Source organism: Prionailurus bengalensis, chromosome A2 (assembly GCF_016509475.1).
Source record: "Prionailurus bengalensis isolate Pbe53 chromosome A2, Fcat_Pben_1.1_paternal_pri, whole genome shotgun sequence".
NCBI lineage: Eukaryota > Metazoa > Chordata > Mammalia > Carnivora > Felidae > Prionailurus > Prionailurus bengalensis.
Genome location: NC_057348.1, coordinates 153,563,135 through 153,575,410, shown reverse-complemented (window position 1 = coordinate 153,575,410; position 12,276 = coordinate 153,563,135). Strand labels below are relative to the sequence as shown.

The 12,276-nt window shown below is 42.6% G+C and overlaps 1 protein-coding gene across 3 annotated transcripts in view; it reads right to left on the bottom strand.

Moving 5' to 3' along the window:
* The window catches only part of UBN2 (ubinuclein 2), a 79,696-nt gene extending 68,071 nt beyond the window's left edge, over positions 1-11,625 (bottom strand). The window contains exons 1-2 of one of the 3 annotated variants that reach the window (XM_043589686.1): positions 10,822-11,625; positions 5,109-5,201 (exon numbers count right to left, since the gene is read on the bottom strand). In XM_043589686.1, the coding sequence (XP_043445621.1) occupies positions 5,109-5,201; positions 10,822-11,292 (564 nt within the window). In that variant the 5' untranslated portion in view covers positions 11,293-11,625. The remainder of the gene's footprint in view (positions 1-5,108; positions 5,202-10,821) is intronic. The other 2 variants (XM_043589688.1, XM_043589687.1) reach the window with 2 other exon arrangements.
* Positions 11,626-12,276: the final 651 nt, after the last annotated feature.

Below are 12,276 nucleotides of genomic sequence, written 5' to 3'. Positions count from 1 at the left end.
ACTAGAAGCCAATATTTAAGAAATATTAGAGGAAAATCCAGACTTCAGCCTTCTTTTGAGAAATGTAAAGATGTGACAACCCTAAGCCCAAGTCCCCGCAAAGTAAGAAGGGCTGCAGCTGACAGGAGCTGTCCCCTATTTCAGACAACCCCCCACCTTTACTGTTCACGTGGCCTGCTTCGCTGGTGGATCAGTGGGCATCTGAATTTGCTACAGGATACTAAAGGAACTATTGGACAGTAAACTACAGTCAATAAAGATCTTCAGTGATTAAGAGTGACCTTTTGTGAGAGCCTAGCACCGTACAACGTACCTCCTCCCAGGTCGCTTTGGCCCAATGATTTTCTTAAAGGGTTCCAAATACTTTGTTGTGGTCTTTACGAAGACTGTAATAACTAACTGTCTGTAAATGGTGATTGACCGTTTGGAGAATGACCAAAGATAAAGGCCAATTGGAAGAGAATGCCTGAGCTAAAAGATCAAAATCAGTGGGGCAGTCAAATACTAGAGGTTAAAAATCCCATACACGTTTATATCAAAAAGAATTTATGACATGTGCAATAAGACGGAGCAGTTCTCCACGAGAGTGACATGTTTAAATAGTATTTCCTATTTAGATAGCACTTTAAATATTTCCAACATTAAAAATCTATTTTTTCATCTGACGCTGACAAAACCCCTGTGCTATACATATAAAGTTGGCTAGACAGATCTTGTTTTCCCCTGACAGATACCAAAGCATAAAAACGCCAAGAGGCTTCACTAAGGTCAGCTAGTTAACATGGTAAAGATAGGATGAGAATCCAGCTGTGTTAACTCACAATCCTGTGCTCCTTCCGCTTCTTATCCACTCGATATCCTATGAGGGGCAGAAAAGTCATTCCAGGGATTACAGACAAATGTGGTTTGACAGGAGACTGGAAGAATCCATTCAATGACTCTGCACCAAGGTCTCCAAAATTCCTTCCAGTTTCAAGAGTGGAACTGGCCTTTCTACTCACTTTCAGACCCCCAGAGTCATTCACTTCCACAGGCACGGCTTGGTACTCGATTTGTGTGTCTATGTCTTGTCTTCCCAATTATTCTGAAAGTTTCTCCAAGAGAAAGCAACTATCATGCCCCTTTGTATGTCCAACGTAAATCCTCAAGTACTTTATCATTTATACACAAAATTTAACAAAAAAAGTGCATCTCTCATTCTAAAAAGCAGAGAGCTAGAAGTAACCTTAAGTGATTTTCAGAAATAATGACAAGGACATCTAAATTATATGAAGGAAACAAAAGTTAGAAGGTAGCTAGTTTCGGGGCGCCTGGGTGGCGCAGTCGGTTAAGCGTCCGACTTCAGCCAGGTCACGATCTCGCGGTCCGTGAGTTCGAGCCCCGCGTCAGGCTCTGGGCTGATGGCTCAGAGCCTGGAGCCTGCTTCCGATTCTGTGTCTCCCTCTCTCTCTGCCCCTCCCCCGTTCATGCTCTGTCTCTCTCTGTCTCAAAAATAAATAAAACGTTAAAAAAAAAAAAATTAAAAAAAAAAAAGAAGGTAGCTAGTTTCAAGTTTTATAAACCTCCAAATTAAGTCCTCGTTTTATCACCAAAAAAGTTTTTTAAGGAAATTAAAAAAAAAAAAGGAAATGTAACCTTGGTGGGTTAACATTTTGCAATATTTTACATATACTATTTAAGGCTTTTTACTTGAAATATAAATATACATATAACATATGCATAAATATAAATATACATACAGACATCCCAATTTGCTACCTCTCAACACCAAAAAAATCTTTGCTGGTTTTTTTTTTAAATTTTTTGTTAATGTTTATCTTATTTTTGAGAGAGACAGAACATGAGCAGGGCAGGGGCAGAGAAAGAGGGAGACATGGAATCCAAAGCAGGCTCCAGGCTCTGAGCTGTCAGCACAGAGTCCAACTCAGGGCTCAAACCCACAGCCGTGAGATAATGACCTGAGCCAAAATCAGACGCTTAATCGACTGAACCTCCCAGGTGCCCCAAATCTTTGCTGTTTAGAAGTGATCTTTTGTGACAGCCCGGGGCCTAGAGGTGGATAAAGTATCTTCTCCCATCACTTTCAACCTGATGATTTTCTTAATTAAAAGGATCCAAATAATTTGTTAAAACATACATATTTAATACCTGTAATACTCATGGCACACAAAGGCCTCATAGGATAGGACATTTTAAATCTCTACTTAGGGGGCGCCTGGGTGGCGCAGTCGGTTAAGCGTCCGACTTCGGCCAGGTCACAATCTCGCGGTCCGTGAGTTCAAGCCCCGCGTCAGGCTCTGGGCTGATGGCTCGGAGCCTGGAGCCTGTTTCTGATTCTGTGTCTCCCTCTCTCTCTGCCCCTCCCCCGTTCATGCTCTGTCTCTCTCTGTCCCAAAAATAAATAAACGTTGAAAAAAAAAATTTTTTTTTAAAAAAATAAATCTCTACTTAGAAAGGAAATACGAGGGGTGCCTAGGTGGTGCAGTTGGTTAAGCATCCAACTCTTGATCTCAGCGCAGGTCATGATCTCGCAGTTTGCGGGTTCGAGCCCCGCACTGGGCTCTGTGCTGATGGTGTAGATCCTGCTTGGGATTCTGTCTCTCCCTCTCTCTGCCCCTCCCCTGCTTGTGCTCTCTCTCTCTCAAAATAAATAAATAAACTAAAAAAGAAAAAAAAAATTTTAAAGAAAGGAAATAAGAAAGTAGCCACAATAAAAATCTAGAGAAGAAATATAGCCCATTAATTTGAATTATAACAAGAGTAATATTTTATCCCTGCATAATTACAGTGCCTGGATATAACCCAGTTATTTGGAACTCGATTTTACACATTAACCACCTTCTTCAGAATATTGGTTTTTCCATGGCAAGTACTATCCAAGGGCTCCCCAATAAGATTTAATGCTAACTCTGAAGCAGTACATCATACACTGAGTCACAATACTTATAGGATCATATGCTAGGAATTCTTCCATTTGCAAAGGGCAATTCTAATTCTTAGTTCTATAACCTATGGAAAAAGTAGGCACTCCAATGTAGTAGTAGAGGAATGGAAACTGGTAACTTAGAAACCGGTAATTTGGTTAATATATACCCAAACTAAATAAATAAATGCATATATCTTTCGACCTAAAAATTCCACTTCTAGGAATCTGCCCAACAGATAAACTTGCAACTCTGTGAAATATCACACGACTAAGTAATTTACTGTAGCACTATTTACAACAGCAAATTTTTGGAAACAATTTAAATCATTTGGGGACTGGTTAAATAAACTGTGATATGTCCATACAATGGAATACCACGCAACCCTAAAAGAGAGGGAGAGGGAGAAAGAGAGAGGGAGAGAGGGAGGGAGAGAGAGAGAGAGAGAGAGAGGGAGAGAGGGAGGGAGGGAGGGAGGGAGGGAGGGAGAGAGAGAGAGAGAGAGAGAAGAAAGTTCTCTTTGTATTGATATGAAAAAATCTCCAAGTTAGAGTAAATGAAAAAAACAAAGAACAGAAGGACCCTCCAAAACATTATGTGCCTCTGGGAGGTGAGATTATATGGGTGAACAAAAGAATGAAAGATTTTTCACTCTATACTTTTTGAGTTCTGAACCATGTAAATATATTGTCTGGTTAAAACATTAAATTTAACCAATGTATCAACTTGCATACAAAAGCCATAGGGGGTGCCTGGGTGGCTCATCAGTAGAGCATCTGACTCCTGATTTTGGTTCAGGTCATGATCCCAGGAAGGTGGGATCAAGCCCAGCAGGGAGCCTGCTTAGGATTCATTCATTCTCCCATTCTCTCTCTCTGTCTCTCTCTCCCCCTATGCCCCTCTCCTGTGCTAGCACTCTCTCTCACAGAAAAAAAAAAAAAAAAAATCGTTGGGGCACCTGGCTGGCTCAGTCAGTAAACTATGGGACTCTTGATCTCAGGGTCATGAATTCAAGTCCCACTTTGGGTACAGAGATTACTTAAAAATAAAAATCAAGCCATAGTACATCAGAATATATAATGAGAACACCGTATTTTAATTAAACACTACAGTTTACATAACAACTTTTGCTATTCTTTCCATCAAAACGCCCACCAGTCCATCCCCAAATTATTATATAATTACAGAATATAAAGCCAGAAGGAGCTTCAAAGAGTCTTCAAAAAAAGAAAACTGTGGCCCACAAAGGTTAAATAATCTCACCAGAGGACAATTTGTAGGTGGCAAAGTACGGCCTACAACCTGATCCACATCCCAAAGCATTCTCATACTTTTCCCTCACCCCAAATACATTCTTCATTAGCACAAGGAGCCAACTAGTGTCAACCAAGATCCTAGTTGAATCTGGATAACAAGAATGACAGGGCTAGCACCACCTGACCTCCTATCTCTGTGAGACAATTTTCAGTGCTTACAGGGGAACCCGAAAGGGGTCTTGCTTTTCATGGGTTATGTTTTAGCAAAGTGCCATGAAGTCAAGTCATAGGATAAACATCAGGAGTGAGGAGGGGAGAGGGCTTTCCTACAAACCCAGTTACTAGAAAACTTGAGGAAAATGTTAAGCAACTTCACAATCAGGTCATTAGAATTTATTTTTACATTAAAACCAATACCAATCTATTCATGGCACAGAATTTAAAATGTACATGAATGTTTAAGGTAAACAAGAGACTTTCAAAGAAATTTCATGCTGCTTCTGACTGATTCTGATCCCCAGGGCCTAGAAGTACACACATTCATTCTCTTAAAGTCTAAAGAGGCATGAAAACTTGAGACATACTACACCAAGGGAATTAAAGTGGTCTTCTCAATGGCAGTGGAAAGACAAAGGATCAGAGCTAGACACACATGGATACGTAGCTTAGTTCCTGCCACTGTGTGATCTTGAGCTCAGAGCCTCAGTTTCTTCATGTGTAAAACGCACTCAGTATTACTTAGTATGTGGTGTTATTATAAGGATGGGAGAAAATATAAGTTAAGCAAGGTACCTGGACTCTATAAGAAGTGCAATTTATAAGAGCAAAATAAGGTTTGCAGTGGGTATTATAAGCCCTCCCAACCAGTCACAGGAGGAAAAAAGGCCAACAGGGTAAACTGACCTAGTGAAGAGTATATTATACTCACATATTTCATTTCAAACTTCTTAGCCAACATTTCCACTTCTTGCCTCTCTTGCTGCTCGTCATTAAATGGGTCTTCTGTGTGAATGGGCTTCTTCTGATTCAAAGAAAATGGGAAAAGAAATAAAAGTATTAGTACTGCTTCAACCAGAGGCAAATACATCCTTAAATTTAATGAGAGTCAAAATTTCCAAATATTAACAAATGAGTTAGAAGCATTAAAAGTAACCAGAAAGAAATGTTCATCTGTAGCAAATAACACTTGCAGTTTTAATGGATTCTTACACATTCTCAAGTTTTTCGGTGAACAGCTCAACAATTCAACTTGTCTCCTCCTACAGAATGATCTATGGCCACCATGTCCAAAATAAAAAGGCCAAAAATCCCCCCAAGAAAATTAGATAAAAACAAAAATCCCACTTATAACTCCAGTTTGAGATCTTCCCAACAAAGATAACTGTTTTGGTCAGGAAATGCTTCTCAAAGGATCACCTGGTTATTCATCAGTGTCACCGCTGATTCATCTGCCCTGAGCTCTCACTAGAGTATCTGTAGCTGCTATAGCCTTCTGCTGAGGCCGGGCATCAACACCTCTACCTACATCACCTACTTTTGCTTGTTTAATTTTTTTTAACGTTTATTTATTTTTGAGAGAGACAGACAGAGCGGGAGCATGGGGAGGGGCATAGAGAGGGGGAGACACAGAATCCAAAGCAGGCTCCAGGCTCTGAGCTGTCAGCACAGAGCCCGAGTGGGGCTCAAACCCACGAACCGCGAGATCATGACCCGAGCCGAAGTCCGACGCTCCACCAACTGAGCCACCCAGGTGCCCCAACATCACCTACTTGTTATCAATGGATAGTCATTCAGGGAATACATACTACTTGCAAACAAAGCTCGAAAAGTGAAGTAGCTGCGAATAGATTACATTACCATGGCCTCCTAGCAGGGAAGAATCAAAGTTTATTATAATACATGTTTTTTAAAAACCACACAAACAGCTCGGATCCCACATTTGCCATCCATTTACCGAAACAAACAAAAACATAAATCACATCCTTTACTCAGGTTTACTATTTTAGCAGGCACATTTCATATATATATATTTTTTCAGCCCAAAAAGGGGGAAACAAAGAGCTGCATATGCGTCAAAATTCTACTTGTACCCAATTATGAACAACTGACTAGAAAGTTAATTTTTTAAAAAAGGAAGGCTAGGTATTTTTACTGAGGTAGTATTTTCAGGAATTAAAGATAAAGTATATTACAACTGAAATATTGGCTACAGATTCAGCTGAATCTGAAGAAAAAAATTCAGCAGGGACAAAGGTTTGCACACTTTGGAACAGAGATATTTCATCCTGGGTATAAAGGCTGAGGTTTGATCAGTCTAAAAACATGACAGAAAAATATGAACAGAATTCATACAAAACAATTCATCAGACCTAGGGTATAAGAATAAAAGGATGCTCTTAAAGCTTAAAGAAGTAATCTTAGAATCAACTTGTAAAATTATCTACTGCAATAAGTAATATATTTACAGAATCCTTTATCCCAGTAGGAGTTACCTGTGGAAAAAATACATATGACCTGAAAGGAATAATTAAACCAGCAGGAAGAGACTGATAATGAAATAAGAAATATGAAGCATGTCCAGGATACAGCCCTAACCTGAGCCTAAGGACAGAGAGCAACCACCATGACTGCCATTATGAACTTATGCTTCAAGTCACTGTGAAGTCTAAACACTAGGTCTTCCTGTTGGTCTGACCCGTTTTATATGTGAAATATAAACACACAGACATATATTTTTAATAAGAATCACCTTATGTGCCATTTTATAAGATTTTGTGTAGACTTCATAGAGACATCAAAAATAAATCTCTTACTCTTGACAGTCTGTAAAAATAAATTTAAGAAAACTGACTCACTCTCCTTTCACAGTTAAGAAATCAACCCCTACCCACAATCAAGGCTCTAAGTAAGCTTTATGGTTTTCCGATGGAAAAAAAGATTTGAAAATCAGTAAATATCAAAATTATGAGCTACCCACAGGCACAAACATTGTAATAATTTTGTCCTTTGATGTTAACTCATTAACACCATTTTCGGATCTTTCACGTTACCGAAAATATGCACTATGACAATGGGATACCATAGAATTCTGTAAAAGTATAACCATATTAACACCATAATCATTTTTTTTCCTTTTTTAAGTTTATTTTATCCATTTTGAGAGAGGGAGGGAGAGAGAGAGGGAGGGAGAGAGAGAGAGACAGAGAGCGTGAGAGCATGGGGTGGGGGTGGGGCAGAAAGGGGGGGAGAGGGAGGGAGGGGGAGGGAGGGAGCCAGAGGGGGAAGGAGGGAGAGAGAGAGAGAGAGAGAGAGAGACACCCAAGCAGGCTCCACCTGTCAGCACTGACCCAATGTGGGGCTCGAACCCCACCAACCGTGAGACCATGACCCAACCAGAAATCAAGAGTTGGACACTTGACCAACTAGCCACCCAGGCACCCCTCTTTTTCTTTTTATACTAAATGTTCAATTAATCACATTCACAAATGGATGCTCTAGTTAACTGATTCCCTGGTTTACTAAAAGTTAAACAAAAACTACTTGCATAGCAATTACTGCCAGAACTTATATCTAAACTGTACTATTTCCCTTTAGCCAGAAATGGTGAACACATTAATCTCTGAGGATAGAGACAATTGCCATGCCTCAGTCATCATCCCAAACCACCTCAATCAGGGCTTAGCAGTCCACAGAGATAACAAGGTAAGGGTTTAGCTAACCTGCGTCCTTATAACCTAACAAGAAGGGATTTTGTTTTTCATATTTTGCCAACATACACTCATTTAACTGTGCTTTGCCTCATTAATAAAAAATAATATGCAAGAATTCTGTTTGCATTCGGTTAATCAGGGTTTTACTATTCATTTTGTATCTATGAAGGGGAATGATTTAAACGTATCCCGATAAAGATGGTATTCACATGCGACACAGATTTATACCTACACCTATTAACTAAAATCTTATTCAGTGATAGATGGCTATTTCAAAATTTAGAATCTTTTTTTTCTTTTAATTTTACACAATGTCTTTTCCTTGCCTTTCTACTCAAACTCTGCTACACAGTAAGTTTTTCAATTACAAAAACTCAACATTAAAACTATTTTGAAAAGATTATAACATCCTTAAAAATAACTGGACTCTCCCTGAGGGAAGAAAAACCAAATTTGGGAATCACTGCTTTGCAGATCAATTCTGTTGGTTTCATTTTGCTTTTTTTGTTGGTTTCTATTGCTAGGATTTCCTTTCACGGAAATATGACAACCTCATTTAAAGAAATGTTTCCTACAATTCCTTTAAAAATATGTTCATTGGGAGTTATCATAGGTAAATCTGGCAAATCTTGGTTGCAAAGGTGCATTGTATAAACCATGGGGGTTTTTTTGTTCAGAATACAACAAATGATACATGGCTGAATATACAAGAAAAAGTGACCAATATATCCCTAAATTGAGAGCATAAACAGAAAAACTAAACTGAATTATTCATCTTTCTCCTATTACATGAAACTAGTAGTTCTGATATTATCAGGTTAACAAACAAGGTAGGGGGTCAAAATTAACTTTTTTTGGTCGTAATTAAAAGATAAATATCTACTATTACTTTATCATGGAATGAATATCATAGCATTAAGAGGATCAGAACAAATCCCTATTTCTACTATAACTCTCATTTTAGTTCATTTTGGCAGGATCCTCTAAATTTTTTTAAACTATACAATTTTAAGAAGTTTTGTTTTATTAACAAGTGGTACTAGTATGGAAAGAAATACTAATAAAATTACATACAAGCACTTTGCATCTGCATCCTCATTTGCAAAGTGGGGACAATGGTCCCTACCTCAAGGAGCTCTGCTGGACTGATTCCATAAGCCATAACCTTACTCGGACCTGTGTCTAGCACGCACATAGGAAGAATTCAGTAAATATTAGCTACCATAATGTATTTTTACCCAAATATGGTGCTTTTCATCTGTAATGTATGAAGTAGATTAGGGAGTCAAACAGCAAACTTACTTAGATGAGAAGATCAAATACAATTTACTTGAAAAATGCTCCAATCCAGTATTTTCAAAATTATTTTGGAAAAAAGAAACATCAAATTTATAAAAAGGAGGGGTACTAAAGTGAGTCTGAAGGATAAAATGTTATGTGGACATGGCCAATATGATCTCTACCCTTGCCAATTCATTTAGGTTGCAAACATTTAAAATGATTTGACCTAGGGGCACCTGTGTGGCTCAGTCAGTTAAGCGTCTGACTTCAGCTCAGGTCATGATCTCGTGGCTCATGAGTTCAAGCCCCGTGTTGGGCTCTGTGCGGACAGCTCAGAGCCTGGAGCCTGCTTCAGATTCTGTGTCTCCCTCTCTCTGCCCCTTCTTCCCCTGCTCATGCTCTGTTTCTCTTTCTCTCTCAAAAATAAACATGAAAAAAATAATAATAAAGTGATTTGACCACACAACAATATTTACAAATAATGATCAAAAGATTCATTGGCCTTAAAATAAACAAAATCAAGTGACATTAATATATTTTTAAACTAAAGAGTCATTCATCTCAACTATAAAGATAGTTGAGAACAAAAACAAAACAAATGACTTCTTGAGTCCATTAGATCTGTACTGAAACAAACCTAATAAAGAGCATAATCTCTAAACGACAGAGGAAATTGTTCTTACTGCTTTTACTCTATCATTTCCCTTTCTAGTTTACTTCTAAAGATCACCAAAACCTACAATAAAGATTACAATTAGCAACAAACCTCTCTCCTATCTTCGTTGTTCACCAGTTCCATCAAAGGCATACCTATGGATTTTCAACAGTTTCTAAAAATTCAAAGCTAAGAGGTTTTTCATTGTTCTCCAAAAATCACCATGGCCAATACACCATCTTCCAACGCGGTCCTATAAACTAATGATAAACACTCAAATAAAAGTATGATGGTAGGCGCCAAAGACACCTTCCCATTCATTACACTAAGAACAAACTATACAGAAAACAAAGCTAAATAGGTTTACCAATAGCAACATGAGAGAGGAAAATAAGTAACCAAATAACCCACTTCTTCATTCCTAGAGCAGAATCCTTAGTCTGAAAATTTTCAGATTACCTTCAAATCCCCTTCAATTAAGAGAAATACCCAACGTTCGCAAGCACACCTCAGAGCCAAACATAAGAGTGAAGAGGACTATGTCGAGGGGTTACACTATCTCTGGGCTTCCGACCGGGGGGCGTGTCCCCCAAGGTTTTCTCTTCCTTTCTACTGGAATGACTGACTGCTGGAGCTCCACAAGGAAAACCCAACCACGTAACTTGCAGAGCTCCCAGATTTTGCATGGGGAGCAGAAAGGAACATAAATTCTGAGGTCCCGAAAGCTGCAGAGGAAAACCGGCTCCGAGCGGCATTCGGAGCAGGCGAGCGAGGGGGGGTCGGCGGAGCCGGGTGGGAGCCTTGGCCAACCCTGGGGAGCAGGGGAAAGCAGCACCGACCACTCGTCCACCCTCTCGGCCCCAGCCCCCGCCAGCCCACCCTCCCAGGCGACCCGAGACGCGCAAAGTGGGCGTCGGAAGGTGCCAACCACTGGGAGAGGTGGACGCGTCCTGAGACTCCCAGGGTCTGGGGGGTGAGGGAGGAATCTTCTGTACCCGTTGTTCTCCGCACAGCAGCAGCTCCGGGTAACTGAACTCCACGCAGCTCTCGTCGGTGGGATCCTTGAGCACCAGCTCCAGGCGCACCGTCTCCCTCGGCGGCCTCTGCTGCGGCTCGGCCCGGGAAGCCGTCTCCCGCGGCGGGGGCGGCTGCAAGTGCAGCTGAGGGAGCGGCGGCGGCGGCGGCTCGGGCCGCGGGGGCTCGCGCTGCAGCGACATGGGCGGCTCGGCGCGGCTGACCTCGCGCTGGGGGAGCGGCTTCTCCCGCGGCGGGGGCTGCACGTCCGACCGGGGGGCAGCCTCCCGCGGGGCCGGCTGCTCCGCCCGGGCCGGCTCGCGGTATGGCTGCGGCTCCAGCCGGGGGGGCTCGCGAGGGTACTCGGGCTCGCGTTCGGCCCCCGGGTAGTCGGCCTCGCGCCGCCTCACCGGTGACAGGCTAATAAACGCTACTCTGCGTGGCTCCGCCATCCCCACTGTTCTGGCCCTGTGCCTTCGCTCGAGCCGGCGCTCGGTTCTACGCCGAGTTGTTTGCCTGCCCGCCCTTCCTTTTGCTTTCCGTCGCTTTTCTTCCCTCCACCACCCTCAGTCGTCTCTGCCGACGCCACCGTGAGTGCGGACCGTGCCCCCTTCCCAGCCACTATGTTCTGATGGGCTCCACCGCCATCGCCAGGGTCGCCGCAGCCGCCATGTTGGATACCCCACATAAATAGAAGCAGGCCGCTGAGCGGGCGCATGCGCAGATAGGAGACGCTCGCGTCCACCGTCGTGGCTGCGGCTCAGTTTTCCTCTTTTCCTCCCAACAGTCTGGAGTCCAGACAGGTCAGCGGAAGTGACGTAGTGGCAGGGCCGGTTTCCTTGGAAACGGAGACGCCGTCTGCGCCCTTCCTAAAAGGGAGGGGTCTGGGGTTTCCCTAGCTTCCCGTTTGCACCCGGAAACCGGAGGCGCGCGTGGGGCTCAGCAAAGAGCCAGCGTCGGGATGCGCCTGGGGCTGACCTAGTCATGGCGCTGGGTCCCGTCCGGCCCATTCCTCCGGCACTCGGCTCTAGTGAGTTGGGGTTGTCAAGCTGGTTACTCGAGGCGGATACGGAGAAAGGGTTGAGGGACGCGAGGACCAGCTGCGGTGCCTGCCTGCCCAGCGCCCCGCTGCCCGAAATACCGAGGGAAGAAAGGAAATGGCTAACTCCAGCCGGACTCGCCCTGCGGCTTCCCTCCGCAGAGCGCAACACTGACTCCCACAGGCCTACCTTTCCTCGACCGACTGCTGTCGCCCGGCCACGGTGGGGATTGTGTGTGGCACGGTCGTAAAATGAGCAGTACCGTTTTGCAGTTGGGTAAATGAACAGTTCTGGGCTCGTCCACAAAGCCTAAACTGTTGAAATTAACAGAAAACTTCTCAGGAGGATTTGGTGGTGTTTTAGAGAACGTACTCTCTGCAAGTGGAATGCTAAATG